Here is an 18615-nt window from a genome sequence, read left to right as displayed (position 1 = left end):
AAAGAAATGTAATATTGATATTTAAACCCCAAGCTCTTTATCACTGACAATATCATACAATAGGTGGTGCACAAACTTGAAAAGCACTCAGAGAGCGCAGTCCTCTGTCAAGGCTGTTCATTCCCCCATATGGCAGAAATGCAGCATTTTTTTTAAATGCAGCATTTGTTTACTAGTTATTGATGATCAGAATCATGGCAACAAAGAATGTGGCCATTTAATATAGATTTATCCACAAACAAAATAACCTTGAGTTAAGCACAGACATGTGTTGTGCATGTGTACGTTATGTACGGATACCGAATTGCGTAACCGAAATATGTAGCGGGCGGCGGGAATTGATGGGACTCAGGAACACCCACACAATTTAATCAATGGTCCCTTGTAAGTCGGGACGGATAAGTCCCGATTAGTCTGCAGTGATTGATTTGTAGTAGGATCACAATCATGTGATCATCAGCAGGCAGCTGACATAGTGTTCACTTGTTGTCATGGTTACAGTGACGCCGTGCCGCTATCTCGCAATGATGCAGAAATCTTTAACAAATCCGTGGATCCAGACTATAAGCCACATCACTTGGTCCTTGTGTCATTTCTGACCTTCCCTGAAAATTTCATCCAAATCCGTTCGTCCGTTTTTGAGTAATATTGTGAACAGACAAGTGTACGCCAATCGTCACATAACTCTGTCGAGGCTCTGTCTCCTTGATGGACTAATTGAAAGGCAACAATCCTAAAATTGATCCTTGTGGTACTCCACAAGTAATCTCGTACTTTACTTTAGAAATAAATTTCTGGCCCACTGAGGGATGGGGAGTGAAAAATTTGTTAATTTTTTTTGACAAATTTGTTGCTGTAATCACAGTAAACACTGAGCAGCATCATCTTGTCACGTTTCTGATGTTCGTGTCTGATTATGTGCAACCAAGTCATAAAAACATTCTGCTGAGCCTCTGAATTGTCATTCTGATATTTACAGCTTGATAAACAGAAGCGTCAACAAATGGTTGGCAAAGTGGCTGTGAAGCTGTCACCTCTAGCTGTGACGTCTAAATCATGTCTGACATTTAAACTAGTATGACTGATTCAGCTAATTGGTAGTTGCTGCTATAATCAACTGTAGTTACACTAACGTTCAAATTTTTGTGGTCATTTAGAAATGTCCTTATATTTGAAAGAAAAGCAGTTTTTTTTTTCAATCAAGATAATACAGTGTAGACATTGTTAATGTGGTAAATGACTATTGTAGCTGGAAACAGCTGATTTTTAATGGAATATCTCCATAGTGGTACAGAGGAACATTTCCAGCAACCATCACTCCTGTGTTCTAATGCTACATTGTGTTAGCTAATGGTGTTGAAAGGCTCATTGATGATTAGAAAACCCTTGTGCAGTTATGTTAGTACATGGATAAAAGTGGAAGTTTTCATGGAGAACATGAAATTGTCTAGGTGACCCCAAACTTTTGAAGACTAGTGTATGAGTACAATTCGATTCTAAAATGAAACACAAAAAGCTGAGTATTGTTGCGTTTTTGATTAAACTGTAAAAACAAGAGCATTGATACTAAAATACAAACAAAAATGAATTAAAGCCACAAGTAAGTCAGGTCGAAGATTTCAGAAAAAAACAGCAGTAAAAAGACTGTTTTTGATAACAAGGGCTGCATTTTATCTCTGAGGAATAATCAGGATGGATGAAGCAGGCACCTGTAGCAGAGTCATTTGGTGATTTAAACCATTAAAGCAATTTTCTTTTTTTAAAAAAAATTGTAGTAAAGTGGGCTCTCCGTCTGGTTTTCTGACAGAGTTCTGTACAAGATCAGCAGTAGAGACACCAGACTGAAGATGTAATAATAGTTCAGCCTGCTGGAGATAAAAGTTGTGTGAGAAATGTTCTGAGTCTGGCCATATTCCTGAACTGATAGAAACACACTTTAGTCGTGGTGCAGTGTGACTTCTAAAATTAAGTCCAGAGTCGATGATAACAAGATTTTTTACCTTTTTGTGCCAGGTAATGTGTGACTGTGTGAAAACCTTCTGTCTCATTCAGATGATATTATATGAATAAAGCAGGGATCTAGTATTTACTTTCCTTCTTTGGGTCGGACTCACACTGCAGGAATTTTAACAGATTTAGAACTACTCTTCACTCTGATCACAGTCATGTTTACACCACAAAACTGGAAAACAATGGTACCTCACTCACTACAGGATATTATTGAGATTATGGAGGTATGGCAATCAGCAAAAAGCTCCACCTCATGTGATTTCATGGTGAACCAAAGAATGAAACACAGGCAACCTACATCTGCCCAAACATATTCTCCTTTAACCTCTGCTGTTGGATTATTGGTGTTACAGCAGGTTGTTGCTCTTCAGGCTTCGTTTTGGTTCCATCTCCATAGGATCATTCATGATTGCTCCCACTGGCACCGGAATCTGAATAATATCTGTGGTGTGTGATGCAGAACTTTATGTCCATAGTTGTAGTGCTTGCAAGTCTGAGATTAGCGGGAAGGATATCTGTGAAGTGTCTATGATGCCGCCTGGTTTTAAAATCTGTCAGGATTTCACAACTCCTGTGGTGATATCCTGGGTTTAGCTGCTAAAGCTTCCACTATGTGTACAGGCATACGTTCACCAACTTTGCCTGCCACTTGGTGCTCTGGAGGTAGTCTACAGTGGGTTTAAGGGAACTTTCTCACAAAGCCAAGAAATTATGCTGATAACTGTGAAACTGAGGCACAACACTGAATTTGCAAGACACGAACCACAAGATAGAACTAGTTACATTATTCCTAAGAGGAACTGCAGAGTCAGTTTTTAATTGTTTTCCAGTTCACTACTACAAGCAACACCTTTCCAATATTCCTTTGATTCATTGTTGAAATCAAAAATAATTTTTCACAAGAGCAGTTTTAAAGGTCCCATATTGTCCCTTTTCAGCAAATTAATAAAACTCTCACATGTCCTCAGAAGAAGTCTTTCAATTTTTGAGTGTAAAACACTTCAAAGATGTTTCATGTCACCATGATTGTAAAATTCCTGCTTTTAGTTCTGTTCTAAACAGACTGTTTCAGTGTCTGTAGCTTTCAGTGCAGCTGAACTTCTGCTGTCCACACCCTCTTCAGGAAGAAAACTCTTACTGTGATGTGAATTTATTTTATTACTCCGCCAAGGAACGGTGGAGTTGTTTGATGATCGGCGTACGTTCGTCCGTCTGTCTGTTAGCAACTTTACTCAAAAATGGACTAATGGATTTGGATGAAATTTTCAGAGAAGGTCGGAAATGACAAAAGGACCAAGTGATTAGATTTTGGCAGTGATGCAGCTTATAGTCTGGATCCACAGATTTGTTAAAGATTTCTGTATCATTGCCAGATAGTGTCACAGCGTCACTGTAACTATGACAACAAGTGAACACTACATCAGCTGCCTGCTGATGATCACATGATTGTGATCCTACTACAAATCCACCACTGCAGACTTATCAGGACCGTCACAGATGATACAAGGAACAGTTGATTAAATTATAGGAATGTTTCTGAGTCCCATCAATTCCCACCGCCCGCTACATATTTCGGTTACGCCATTCGGTATCCATACATAACGTACACATGCATAACACACACCTGTGCTCAGCGCAAAGTGATTTTGTTTGTGGGTACATCTCTTTATTAAATGGCCACATTCTATGTTGCCGTGATTTCTGCCACAAATTTTTTCAAGATTTCATCCGTTGAGCAGCCTTTGAGGAATAGTGCATTCTCTAAGTGCTTATCTTGTTTTTAAAGACATACAGACAATAAAAATAGATTTTACAGGTACCGACAATGTATCATTTCTATTCGTCAGCACACATGGTTATAAATACAGCACCTGAGTAGGTGTAAATGTGTTAGTTGTGTCGCTGTACAGTGAGGAGGGAGGAATTACAAAAGCAAAATACAGTGGCCTTTTCAATCATCCCAGGCAATAAAGAGGCATCTACATGCTGTAGGAAACAGGAGTGCAAAAGTGGTCGGTCACATAATCATAATGTGTTCATAACAGGCTTTGACATGGCGTCTCTGGAAGGTGTAATTAATAGCACTAACAACACAAAGGCTGACGTAGTGTTCTCCCATCAGTCATGGCTTAGTGGGAGCTAAAATGGAACAGAGCTATTATTCAGATCATGCATTTAAAATCAAGATGTCTGATGTAAAAAGGTCTATTCTTAAAATGTTTCCACCTCAGTCTTCAAAATAAGACGACAAAAAATAAGCTGTCACTTCACAGAAATTCTTTTGTGTTCAAGGTGATGCATCTTTTTCAGATTCTACCTACAACATGAACAGCTGTACATTTTTAAAGACTAGTTCACCCATGGATTTCTTCTTTCTATTTTTCTCCCGTTTTTTTTCTGACTTTTTTTGACTCGTGAGATGGCAGCACTTGTTAAAGCAAATGCCCCAAAAAGACACATTTTGCGAGAAACAAAACCAAACAAAGAAGTCATGCGTTGTTTTTACAAAACTGCAAAAGCTGTTCAGGGAGAAGGTGGACGGATGGGTCGACTGAACATTTGCTGTGTCTCCACAAGTTTAAAGTGCTGCAAATAAAGACTGCAAAGAGACAAGAGGACACAGCGAGCCTGGCTTTGTCCAAAGTTATATATAATCAGTTATGTAAGCCTACCACTATCTCCGAAGCTGTAATTGTTCAATCTCATTGCTGTGAGGTTTCCAAGCAACCGATCCAGAGGAACTTGATGAAAAAGGTCATCCAGACAAATCATTATGTTTCCCTAAACCTATTCAAGTTGTGTTTCCTGACTAAATCCAACCAAACATTTAGCTACAGTCTCTCTCTAGTCATTGATTAGTTGAACTCATAAGTAGGGGACACAAAGTCGTCTGTGTGTTACCTAAAAATCTGTTCAGAAATTATAATACAAACATATATGTTCAATCTTGAAACCAACTGGGACAAATAATACTATTTGTCTAATGGCATCAAAGAAAGCTCCACCCTGCAGAATGAAAGGCTTTGCTCCTTAGCTTTGTTCCATCCGAATCCATGTTTTTGAGATTGTCATTGGTACCCTTGAGTTTCAAGGTGGAAATACTTCTTATTTTGCTCATGGTATTTGTTCCAGCATGCGAAGAAGCATCATATGGACATGAAAACAATGTAAAAAACCATGATTTTCACAGAATGGCAAAATTCAAATATACTTCTGCTAATATTACTATAATTAAGACAGTGTGTTTCACTTGTTCAATCATATTTTGTAACTATTCTTTAGTAAATAGAGGTCAGGTGAAGTGATGTCTAAATCTCTTGTTGTCGATGTGAGGTTGCCAAGCAACCATGCCTGCAGAAACTCAGCTGTAAAATCATTGAGAATCTAATTTCTATTCCTTTCTTACTCTTGTTTATCCGGTTTGGACTTAAGGGAGAGTTGACACTTATCCCAGCATACTTTTGCCTGCAGAGATTTTTGAGTTTCCATATCTCTGGAGTTTAGGAAAAAAACCTAACAGCTGTATATAAATGTAGAGAGACTTTATTCTTCAATGTATTTCAGTCTTTCAGGGGACTTTGCATTGCTAAAAATGTCACGAATTACAATCAGTTTTACCTGAGAGAGTTTGTCTATTCCTGATATGTTACCTGTCATGCAGCCTTTCGATCCATATCTGACTCATTTAATTTTATTTTTCTCCCCTCATTGTCAGCGCTGAGGAATGTTACGGTTATAAATAATCACGTAGCTGGAATTTTTCAGGCCGGTAGCAGAAATGGAGGCACAAAGAGACTCAAAGGTTTTCTTCAGATAGAATCTGCAGGTGCATTCAAGCTTTAACACTACACCTTTCAGACCAAGGGCATCTATTGAACTTGCAGAGGTTGGCTATTGCAGAGGGTGAAAGGCATTTAAAACATAGCAGCAGTGACAGCAGTGCAGACTCCACACTGACCTCCCTATCAGCACTGACAGCCCTCAGCTCCTGGGACAGACTGAGCTAAATGCTGCCAGTTTTTAAGGAAAACTGAAGCTGCTCAGAGGGAACAGCTAACATTATCATCAATGTACACTCACCAGCCACTTTATTAGGTACACCAGTTCAATTGCTTGTTAACACAAATAGCTAATCAGCCAGTCACATGGCTGCAGCTCAATGCATTTAGACATGTAGACGTGGTCAAGACAACTTGCTGAAGTTCAAACTGAGCAAGTCTCAAAGGCAGGATTTGTTTTTTGTTTTTTTAGTAAAAAAGAAAAATGCCAAAATTATAGCATTATTTATATAAATCTATGTCTCTATATCTATATTGAGGAAATAGATTTGATTGTTGATTATGAAATGATTATTTTTAAAAGCAAAGCTATCAAGAAATGTGAAGTAGGGCTGCTTTTCTTTATCACTGAATATTTTTGAGGTTTCGACTGACAAGAAATTGAAATATCTCTGTTTGAGCTGTTAGAAATGACCCACTGTAAATCAACAATTCCTCTAGAACAAGATTTGCACCCCATCAGCCACTTTTTTGATCAATCCAACTATTAATTTCTTGAACAAAACGTCAAGTGAGGTCTGGGCCAACAGTCCATCCAGCTCCAGCGCCACCTCAGGGACCAAGACATGCTCCTTGTTTTAGTCCAAAGTAGTTAAGAATGAGGTTTAATTGGGTTGTGCAGTGACAACACACCTTTACATTCACTCATTCACACACTCACATGTGAACGATGGTCATTTTAACACCCTTAAAGTTGAGGTAGGCACCACTTTCAGGATTTATTACAAAAAAATCGCATGCTAACCTTTCAACATTTTGTAATTCAAGTGGTCTGAGAGGAAAACGGAACTCTGCACCTCTTCTTATCTTTGTTTATAGGCTTTAGAAAATCTAGCTAATGGCATAAGATTTTAGTGAATCACAAGGCTTTTCACTACTTAAATGAGATAGTATAAATAACAAAGTCAACGCTAAGAGCAGCATGTGGTGGTGAAATGGATTAGATGGAACAACCTTCACTCTTTGGCCTCGGTTTGCATCCTTAGTGAAGCTTTTAGCTTGAAGTGCACGTTCATGTGGTTAGAAATGGGGCTTAGAACAGAGAGGGGAGAGCTGCAAGTTCACATTACATTTTTTTTTAGATTTTTTATATATTTTTTGCCTTTCTGCTCATTGCAGCTTTAGGCAATCGACCATTAATGTTTTTCTTTCTTCATCGAGGTCAGGCTGAACTGAGACAATCATTTCCTTCCACTTGTCTCAGGCAAATTCACCCAAAAAAAAAAAAAGTTAAGGGCACAGAGGCAACCTGACATCTGTTCTGTCAAATCACAACTGTATCTAATGGAGGAGGAATCTTTCCAAACCTGAGCTTGTGAAGTCAGTTTCAATGCCTCGGGCAAAGACTTTCCGCTGCACAGCCTCTCAGAGATGCTTCAGATCAAACGACAAAGTTGTCCAAAACCCATGTGATGCTGAATATAAAGCAAGCCTCGACTCAGCTTGTATAACAGCATTTAATATCAAAACGATGAATCTGAAAGGAAAACAAGTATTCTTTGTTTTTAGATTGCACCAATATTAGCTAGACACTAAAGAGCCATGTTGGTGGGTCTGCTGTCACTCGGATTTATCAAGGACGCCTCCTCTAACTATATCTATTCATGCTCTGCAGGGAGCATCGAAGCAGTAAAGGTCAGGATGTCATTTATCTTCCCAGCATGAGAGGATATCCTATCTGCAGCAGCCTGGACACAACAGGAAAATGCTGTGAGAATCAGAGAAAGGTCAAAGTTTAAATTTTGCCCAAAGAGCTGCTCTTTGTTGTCAGGTTGACTTTTAGAATTGGTTTTGCGATTATCTCATTCAAAAAGGCAAATCAAGGACACAAAGCAGCGCAAATGGCAGGATTTTTGTTTTGTTTCTTTGTCTGCACAGAGCAACAGGTTCCTCATGAGCAGGTTTGCTGTCCTCCAACAAAGGAAGCTGCAGGAATAGTGTGAAATATGCTTATCTGCCAGCTTGCTGATAGTTTAATGAGGAGATGAATGGGGAAACGGCGACTAGAACCTCTAAAGCTCACTAATTAGCAATGTCTTAGATGACTCAAAAACAAATGTTTGGTGTTTATTGTTAATTAGTGACAGGCTTCCAGAAGGTCACTGCATCCAGCTGTTAGGCTATAGCCCCCCCCCCCCCCCCCCCCCCCAGATGTTGAAACGATCAGGTGTAACATTCTGACCACCTGCCTAATACTGTGTTGGTTCCCTTTAAGCTGCTAAAACTCCTCTGACCCAGTGGGACATGGACACTGGACCTCTGGGGATGTCCTGTGGGTCCTGTGGTTTGCAGAGTGGGACCTACCTAGATCAGGCTTATCCTGGACCATCCCACAGATGCTCAGTAAGATCTGGATCTGGGGATTGTGGAACCAGGGTGAACACCTTAGCTCTGTCGTGTTCACCGGGCCACTCCTGAGCAGTTTTTGCAGTGTGTTGGGGTGCATTGTCATCCTGAGGGTGGCAACTGGCATCAAGGACTGCTGTTGCCATGGAGGGTGGTGCGTTGAGGGGTTGGTTGACCTGCAATGTTTAGGTGGGTGGTACATCCTCACTTCACTGGCTTCTGGTTAGGTACAGGATTGATTTTAACTCTCATGTTGTCCTCATTGACAGGCACCAAAGAATATTGTTTCCTTGTCTGAAAAAAATTCCAAAAATTCAGCAAAAAAATTCCCCAAATTTCAGAAAATTTGCAAAACCTTCAGGAAGAAAATTCCAATAATTCCTTAAAAGTTTACCCTTAAAAGTTTTATTTAAAAAAAAAAAAATCCCCCAAATGTGGCAAGAAAATTCTTGTAAATATTTTCAAAAAATTAGTAAAAATCTTCAAAAAAAATCCTAAAAATATCTAAAGTGATTCCATATATATCAGTAAAACTTCAAATATTTTATTTAAGAACATTCACAAAAAAATCAACCAAAATCCAGCAAAATTCGATGGATTTTGGTTGATTTTTTTTTGTGTGTGAATGTTCTTAAGAAACATTTTTAACATTTCTTTTTTTTCCACCAAAAAATGATCAAGGATTTCCCAAAAATGTTGAAAAAGTGGACATCAGAAGTTTCACTGTGAATTTTTTTTTCGCCACATTTTCAAACTTTAAAATGGGTAAATTTTGACCCGCAGGGCGACAAGAGGTTTAAGATTCTCTCATTTGTTTTTAAGTCTCTGAATGTACTGACCCCAGAATATTTATCTGACCTTGATCAAATAATCCTGAAGGCAAAAGTGTTTTGTCTTTAATTATCATCCCTATAAATAGTAGGGTCCAATCACTCATGCATCTAAGGGTTAAATGCTCTCAAATTTAGCACAACTGGTTGTTTTTATGCTGCTTCCTTTCTCCTAGTGAGCTGTAACACCAAATCAAATCATTGTATTATTCCTTAAGAGTTTTATTGTCTAGACAAGACAATTATTGGGTGCTGAGCATACTGAGCATTGATGGACTTTTAGAGACACTCAGATGACCTTTTGTGTATCGACAGTGACACAAACCCTTTTCAGCTGAGGGTGTCAATACAGCAGCTCAATGGGTGCTGCAGCGGGTGTCTCTGTAAGCGATACAACCAAGCGATACTCTCTGTTTTATCCAGTGTGGCTTCACAAGTGGTCCAAAGCAACTAAATCCAAATGATAAAGTGACAGGAAAAGACTCTGTGAGGTTAATTAAGAGCTCAGTAAACCTGCAGAATTGTACAGTCTGCATACGGACTGTCACATAAAGTCAGTCCACACACACACACAACACACACACACACACACACACACACACACACACACACACACACACATATATAAAACCCACTCGCCCACACACACTGTTGCAGCTGAATGTGTGAGGTAACCTCCCCTCCGCTGTCTCCTTGTACATCTCCAACCCGACACGGTGGAGGTTGCTGGCTGAGTCACCGTTTGTCTCTGATGTCAGACTGCAGACAGAATCGCTAATGAACCGACCAATTTTCCAAGCAGACCTGCTCTGTGGACGCTTTTCTGCAGGATACAAAGCGCTCCTGCTCTGCTGCTGTAAATCACAAGCAGTCTTCTGAGTGCTTCTGAGTGACTGCAAGGACTCACAGCGGTAATTATAGAAAGAGTAGTCCACTTCCTGCTGCATGATCAGAATGAGAAGGGAAGGAAGGAAGGAAGGAAGCAAATATCACCAAATAAAATGATAAAATGTAAATTCTGTACATTAGGGTTGTTTTAAAACCACTCCTGAGCTAAAAGCACATCTGTTGCTTTCTGTGTCTATGTAAAGTCGGTCACCATTCAGCTGTAAATCACACAGGCTCTTGTTTGAAGGACACCGAGTCATGAGCCGTGCCCTTTTAGTGTAACGCAGCATCTGAGGATAGAATGGAATAATACTTTATTGATCCTTCACAAAAATTACTTTGTTACAGCAGCATGTTAACACACAGAAAACCTACAAACCTGACAGAACACCAACACTAACAGTCATCAGTACGACCATATGAATTGAATTTAAAATTTAATTGTTGCTCTGAAAGCTTCTTTAGGGAAAACCGGCTGGTGTTCTGCTTTGAAACAAACTGCTGTTGAGGTCTGTGTTTTTAGGTTTAACCCCACAGTTTCTGAATGAACTGATAGTTATTGTTTTTCCTGATCAATGTGGATGTTATAATTGATGGTAACATTTACTGATCATATAATCAGCATGACAATATAACAGTATAACATTCTGACCACCTGACTAATACTGTGTTGGTCCCTTTATGCTGCTAAAACTCCTCTGACCCAGTGGTTCATCAGAACCTCTGGGGATCCTGTGGATTCTGTGGATCCTGTGGGTTGCAGGGTGGGTCCTACCTAGACCAGGCTGATCCTGGACCATCCCACAGATGCTCAATCAGATCTGGATGTGGGGAGTGTGGAACCCAGGTGAACAGCTTAGCTCTGTCGTGTTCCTCGGACCACTCCTGAGCAGTTTAATTTGTCCTGCTGAGGGAGGCAGCTGGCATCAAGGACTGCTGTTGCCATGGAGACTAGGGGGTTGTTTGTCCTGCAGTGTTTAGGTGGTGGTACATGTCAAACATCCACATGAACGTCAAGGTTTCCCAGCAGAACGTTGCATTAGAACAAGATGATGGATGTTGTTCTCTTCAGCTGTCAGTGGTCAGAATGTTGTGGCTGATCAGTGGATCTGTCTGCCTTTACTCTGACATCCAGAGTTCTACAAAAGTGTAGTATGTGTGCAGTGCAGAAGACATTTACTTTATTGTATGCAGTTTTAGTGGTTCCATCAGAGAAAATCATATCCATATACAGATTTTTATTAATTCCAGGGCTGGTTCAGTAAAGATTATAATAATAACTACATCAGATAATTCTTTGTCGCAGTTGGAATTTTGCAGACTGAGAGGATGGTTGAGAAGGTTTGCAGTTCTTGTTTTAGCAAAATATGTTATAATAGAAGATCTTTATTGTCATTGTACATGAAATTATCTGCAAACCAGCAAAGTGCATCAGTCTGAGGTATCTAAAAATGAAAAAGTAAAGAAAAATGCTTCTAAAGCCAATAATAAACAGAATATTTTGAGGGAATATTCTAAAAAGGAAAGAAAAGCTCCATTCTCACTCCTCTCAGGATAAACTGTCATTAAAATTCACTTTAAATTTAGCTTCAACATGAGATAAAAACATTTACTTTCATTACTGATGTTGTCAAGTTTTAATAAAGTTCATGCTACTTTTATAAAATGATGAAAGTGAATAAATTGTGTTTCTGTGATCTGTGTTTGATTTCTGTCTTTTCTCCTGTCATCCAGATGTTCAGAGGGAGATGATGCCACATCTGGTCCAGCTGATGGAAGGTCTTGAAGTTCTCTGACTGGCCTCGACTGAAGATGGTCGTCTCACTGGATTTAAGGTTCAGATGCTCAGTAACAAACTCCACCAATGAGCCAACAGGGAAGCTTTAGATTTATTAAATGTTGCTATGAAGGTTTCGCTGTTTTTCTTTGTGAATGCAATGAGCTCCAACTGAAACTTGAATTAGAACTTAGAAGTAAATCCTTCCATCTGACAGGATTTAGTTGCATTAATAACCTCATAACATTCTAATTTTTATTCCAGTCTTGGTTGGAAATAGAATCTCTGTATTGATTCAGGTAAAAACTGAACTTCACAGCATGTTGGAGCAAAACAACCAGATGAAAACTGTGATGGTGTTGGATTGTCAGACCGTAATGTTGCAGCTCAAAGCAGCTTTTCTAGCTCAGTTCATTCTGACATTCAGCTATGAATCAACACAGCAGATGGTGATCCATGCTGTGGAAGTCTCACATCTCCTGATTTAATGGAGCTGCTTTGCACTTTTTACACTGTTTATTCACCAACACTTTATTTAATAAAAGTCCCATCTAGTTTTTATGAGGAATGTGATGTTTTAATTTCTCTGTGAATAACTGCAGTCTAATGCAACAGCTGGAATTGTAACATCTGTCCTGATATTGAGCATGAAGTATTGATCAGAATACTTATGGTCAGCAGTCATCCCTGAAGTTTTACATTAAAATCTTTACTTGTCTTGTGAACTTTGGTAAGAAGCAGAAACTTTAGCGTTGCCATGGATACATGAGTGTTAAATTCTGTCCATGTTTCCATTTTGGGAAATTCAGTCCAGCAGATGAGTTTGTTTTTACTGCCAGATACCATTCAGTCTGAGATATTAACAATAAATAAATGTGCATAATGTGGAAATGAACAGATTTTATTTTTATTTATTCCTACAGCTTCTGCATGGAAAGTTCCAGAATGTGGAGGAATTTAGTCTCACAATCACAGACAATAAATATTATCTGAAAGTTAGGTTATTGTTGTTTATCAGCACAATACAAAAAGATTCATGTTAGAAATATTCCAGTTAAGACTCTAGAATATCAGGATTTATGTAAATTTACCTCAATAATATGACTGTTCAGGGTAAGATTGTGCAGTGATATTTATTATGTAAGTTTAGCTGATTAAAATTTATGACTCTGCACTACAGTATTATTTATTATTTAAATTGACATCATTATTATAATATTTAGGGGTCAGAATCTACAGTATTGAGATTAAGAAATCAAACATTCTATAAAATGTAAATACACTGAACTCATTTGAATATATTTAAGTGAGACTCTACAATATTATTTGACACAAATCTATCTAAATTTTAATCATTTTTACTCCAAACATTTAGTGGACTGATTTAAATATTAAAATCACTCCTTTCTAATCCTCTGCTGTACGTTCAAACCTGAGGCCTTAAATAGAAACACACAAGTATCTGATTGAAGGAACTTCTGCAGAGTCCTGGTTCCAGAACATGATGATAGAATTATAGACAAACTTTAACAAAAGCTGCCTGAGAGTTTACAGGTTTTTATGTTGGATTTCTTCAGTAATTTAATGAGTTATCAGCAATAATCAAGTGTTCATTTGATGAACTTCATTTCCTAAAACATCCAGAATTGGAGCTCATATCTTTGGCAGCTGTAAAGTTTCTGCTCCTTCAAAGTTCACAACACAATGAATGAATTCCTGAAACACTCTCAATGCTGGAGAGCGTGTGATGCTGAAGCAGTGACCAGTTTTTCTGTTTCTTCTCTGGAGATGCACAATGAGGGACGTCTGCAGAGACTGAGAAAGAGTCTCACCACATCCTGACATGAGGAAAAAGACTTTATTGAAGACTACAATGAGAAAAACTATCAGACAGCAGACGGCTGCATTCAAGGTGAGCTCTGAACATTTGATCTGGAACAGGAATTCAATAACGGCAGCATGAGCTTCATTTCAGTCTGTAGCTGCTGAATTCATGGATGAATCATCTGGCACTAGAGAGGAAGACCATCAAACATCCACGTCAGCTGATGGAGGTCCAAGAGTCTCACCCAACAAACAACCAACAGAGTGAAGACCTCGAATCTGATTGGATGGCCTCCTATTCTGCCACGTGTGAACAAATGCCTCTAAGCTGATTTGTTTTCTAAAATAAATCTAGTTTGAGTCCTAATCTATGCCTGTGTGTTTGCTTCTTTACACTGCTGTTAACAGTTTAGGCTGTTAGATTGTTCCAGATAAGACAAGTACAAGATTCTTCAGAGCCGTTCTACCACGAGCCTGACAGGAAGAACTCCAACAGCTACTGAATGTTCCTCTGGTTCCGTCAAGGCTACAGGAGGAGTCCTATGAGGACGAGCCGGTCCACCTGATGGTGGCCAGTCACTGCGGTTCAAAGCCAACACCGACTACGTGGACTTCTACTGGACCACATGGAGGCCTTCAAACCGGACCAACAAGTTCAGTGACTCCCCGACTAGTGGGTCTGAGGACGCCGCCGAGCCTCAGCCCAGCCGGCCTCCTGTCTGTGGGTGTTTGAGTGCTGAGAGGTTTGTGGATCCATGTGAACGTTCTGTGTTGAAACAGCAGCTTTGGACTCAGTAACGCTGGGAAAAACCAAGAGCTCCTTTATTTGTGACTTCCACTAAAGAAACTGATGAAAATAAGTTTGCCAGGGTTCTGACTGATAATTAAGATTATTAAATAATGAAATTAATCCTTTAAATATTCCTTTAAACTATCCTTTTAGGTCTACATTTCCTTTACACTGACTTCTTGGTATATGTACAAGTATTTTGGGTGGAATATACCAATAAGCCCAATGTTCAAGGGTTCTTCTGGGAATATACCATTAAACCAACCTTTTAGGTAAATGTTCCAGGATGTTGGGTAGAATATACCATCAGATCAACCTTTTAGGTCTACATTGGAAGATTTTAGAGTAGAATATTTCTCCAAACCATCCTTTAGGTCTACATTCAAGGTGGAATACTCCTTTACACTAAGATTTTTTGGTCTATGTTGAAGGATTTTAGGTGGAATATTCCTTTGAACGAACTTTTTAAGTTTATGTTCAAGGATGTTGGGTCGAATATACCATCAGACCAACCTCAAGGTCTACAGCAGTGAATTTTAGGTGGAATCTACCATTAAACTCACCTTTTAGGTCTACATTGGAGGATTTTAGGTGGAATTTTCTCCCAAACCGTCTTTTAGTCTACATTTAAGGATGTTTAGGATGGTATATTCTTCCAAACCAACTTCTCAGGTCTACATTTCAGGTGGAATATTCCTCCATACTAACTTTTTGTGCTCTGCATTGAAGGATTTTTTCTAAACCACCCTTTCGGGTCTATATTTGAGGTTTTAGGTGGAATATTCCCTTAAACCAACCTAAACTTCATGTTTTGATCATTATCAAGTGAGAAACCTCAATCCAGACTCCTCATAATGACATTTGAGATTTATGCTGCTGTTATTTGTTTAGTCCAGACTAAATGACAGAAATCCACAACTGTAATTTTATTTCAGGACTCGGTTATTAAATGTCAAAACAATCCATGTGACTCTAAAAACTCAACAGCTTTACAAACTCTAAGATTAAACTCTCCACAAGGATCCAAAATAAGTTGGACTTCTACTTTAATTATTCTTCATCTACTTCCTGAAAAGTCTGGTCAATAAAAAAGACAAAAACTAATATTTTCAGCTGAACTAAAGACAGACTTTGTGATTTTTCTGCTCACATGTTGTGTTGTTGTAAACTTCCTCTTTCAAATAAATATCCTCCTAACCCCCTGGAAACCAGCGTTTGTCCTGTTTTTGTGTTGCTCCTCGGCGACCCTAGACAGCCGGGTCATAATGTTTTTTGAGCAACACACCATACTATGACGTTTTTACAATGATGGTTCTACTATGGAACCAGTTTGACATGTTCAGGCGTTCTTTGTGTAAAAACTCAGAGATTTCAGGGATCAGAAGGTGGTTTTCAACTTTCTTTGTTAACTTTCTGCTTCAACTTTAAACTAAATTTCCTTGACTAAGCCAGCCCTTTGGACTTCCAGTAAGCTGTGTTCCTATTGGCTGTCCAGGTGGCTGCTTGGTGTTATCAGGAACACCTGAGCAGCTCCGTGTCTTCCTGCTTTATTTAGCTGTAGACAAACATTTCCTCTGCTTCACCTGAACTGGGTTTGGCTCTGTTGCTGTAGCTTGTTCTTTAGGCGTTGGCTTACAGCTTACAGCAGTAAAATAGGCTTTAATGTGTTTCTTGGTGTGTTTTAGGGCTTTGTACTGGATAGTTGTCTTGGTAAATGTGGTTCTTTAGCCACAGTTAGCACATGGTACTAATGTGTGCAGTGATTAGTGGATTTGGTGCAGCTGAGTTGTGTCTTTATCTTGGCTGTAGTGAGTCTTTAGAGGTTTCTGGTCAGACACATTCTGTATTCTTGTTTGTGAACCAACATTGGTTGTCCAGAAGGTAAGAGTTCCTGTCCTGATTCTCTGTTCTCAGAGGTTCTCTGGTAGGCTGCAGGAGACTTTAGCATTTGGGTTGTGCTAGTTTGGTTTTTGTACGGTTTCATTTGGACGACTATATTGAGGCCCCTCCATGTGGTTTAATGAGGTTTTCTGGAACAGTTCTACAAAGCAACCTGCAGCAGAAGAGACTTTGAGAGTTTTTAGGAAGTTCTGGAGACCAGACTTTAGAGCAGCAGAAACATTTGTCAGCAGTTTGAGCAGGAGAAGGTGAGCTTCAGAGTAGAAATGAGACAGAAACCTTCTTGACCCGTGTGGTGAGGTCCTGTACCAAGAGTTTGAGCAGGTTGTGAAGAGTCTGTAGTTCTTTGGTCTGAAAGCACAAGAAGAGTCGACTCATTAAAGGAGAAAACAGGAGATATTGTTGCTTCTTCTGTCGCTCTGCAGTTTCCAGTTTCCGTAGACTGAATATCGAGTTTATATTTTAAATGATTTCCCATGTGAGCCCAAGAAGACTTCAATAAACTCCCTCCATCCCCTGGACACAAAAAATTTTATTACCATGTTAAATCTTTTTTTTAAAAATATGTTTGTGAGTTTCAATCATAGTTTTAGCATAGTTTTTTTTCTCTTTGCTTGTTTAGTTTTGTCATCTGTGTGAAAGGTGCTAAACAAATAAAGTTGAATTGATAAACTGAATAATTGACTAACTCATGATTGTGACAACAGAAATATTTTCATTGTGGTTTAAGGGTTTGTTTCATTTTTAAGGTTGGGATTAAAATCTTGACAGATAAAAAAGATTAAAGAAATAAACTACATTTAAAAAAACAATTAAATCAAAGGGAAAAAACATTTAATGCAGTCAAACTTTTAAAAAGAAATTTAAACATTAAATACAATTAAATTATATTCAACAAACAAAATATTTAGTTAGATAATTAAACAGTCTACAAAACATATAATTATGAAATTAAACAAAATTTTTTAAACAAAAATATTAAACATTAAAGATGAAATATTTTAGAGAATTAAACATTTAAACACAATTATACAAGAATATTAAACATTTAATAAAACAGACAACATTTAATTTGATTGTTAAACCTTTAAAAGGACAAAACATTTAATTAAAAAATTAAATGTTTAATTTGAAAATTAAATCTTAAAGACAATAAAACTTTAAATAGGAATTAAACAGCATTTAAAAAGAAAATTAAACATCAAAAGGTGGTAAAACATTTAAAAAGAAAAACCTTAATGATTTAATCGAAAAATTAAACATTGGGAAAGAAAAGGAAATTTTTCAAGCAAGCCGATAAAACATTCGAAAAAACAACAAACATTAAAAAGACAAAACATTTCGACATGTCAAATCAGACATTAGAAAAGAATAAAAGGTGAGAAAAGAGCAAAACTAAACATTGAAGAAGAATCAAACTAAAGACAAAACATTTGAAAAGACACCAGTTAGACTTTAGAAGATCAAATTAAACAGAAGAGACAATAAAACGATCAAAAAGAGCAAAAACAGATCAAGATCTTAAAGCGTTTTCTAGTCTGAAATGAAAACATCAAGTTGTTTCTTCAAACATTTCCTTTTTCTATGTTCTTGGTTTGATTGTGGACAGATTTACTAAGAACTCATTTCAGAAAACTGCTTTCCAGATAAAGTCTACTAGTAGTTGAAGGGACTGATCAAACTAATGTTACCTTCTGATCTCCACAAACTTTACTGTTCAGTGAAGAGAATCAAAGTTTGTTGAGGATTTCTAAAAAACCCACAGGTGAAGGTCTGAGAAGAACTCAGATGGATGGTCTAAATGTGAAATCAAGACTCATGGTCACAAGTTTTAAGGCTTCTGTTAACTAGAAAGTTCAAACTAACAGAGAAGTACTGAGAAACTTTTAAAACTTCAGTCCTCAGACTGTCTGAAGGTTCAAACTAACAGAGAACTACTCAAGAATTTTTAGGTTTTCAGTTCTCAGACTGTCTGCAGGTTCAAACTAACAGAGAACTACTGAAGAACTTAGAAGATATCAGTCCTCAGACTGTCTGAAGGTTCAAACTAACAGAGAAGTGCTCAGGAACTTAGAAGATATCAGTCCTTGGACTGTCTGAAGGTTCAAACTAACAGAGATCTACTGTGGGACTTAGAAAATTTCAGCCCTCAGACTGTGTGAAAGCTCAGGTCCTGAGGACTCGGGAGGTGTG

At 38.2% G+C, this 18615-nt stretch overlaps 1 protein-coding gene across 4 annotated transcripts in view; it reads left to right on the top strand.

The window, feature by feature from the left end:
• The window catches only part of prkg3 (protein kinase cGMP-dependent 3), a 45200-nt gene extending 28098 nt beyond the window's left edge, over positions 1–17102 (top strand). The window contains exons 22-23 of one of the 4 annotated variants that reach the window (XR_008603515.1): positions 11867–13821; positions 14259–17102. Coding sequence is in view for 1 of the 4 variants with exons in the window: in XM_055015909.1 (XP_054871884.1) it covers positions 11867–11884 (18 nt within the window). In the remaining 3 variants the exon portion in view is untranslated. Of the gene's footprint in view, positions 1–11866; positions 14101–14258 lie in introns of those variants that run through there. The other 3 variants (XR_008603514.1, XR_008603513.1, XM_055015909.1) reach the window with 3 other exon arrangements.
• Positions 17103–18615: the final 1513 nt, after the last annotated feature.

The sequence above is a fragment of the Amphiprion ocellaris genome, chromosome 12 (genome assembly GCF_022539595.1).
Source record: "Amphiprion ocellaris isolate individual 3 ecotype Okinawa chromosome 12, ASM2253959v1, whole genome shotgun sequence".
In the NCBI taxonomy this organism is placed as follows: Eukaryota; Metazoa; Chordata; class Actinopteri; family Pomacentridae; genus Amphiprion; species Amphiprion ocellaris.
Note: the sequence above shows the minus strand (reverse complement) of the source record. Positions and strands in the feature narration are given on the sequence as shown.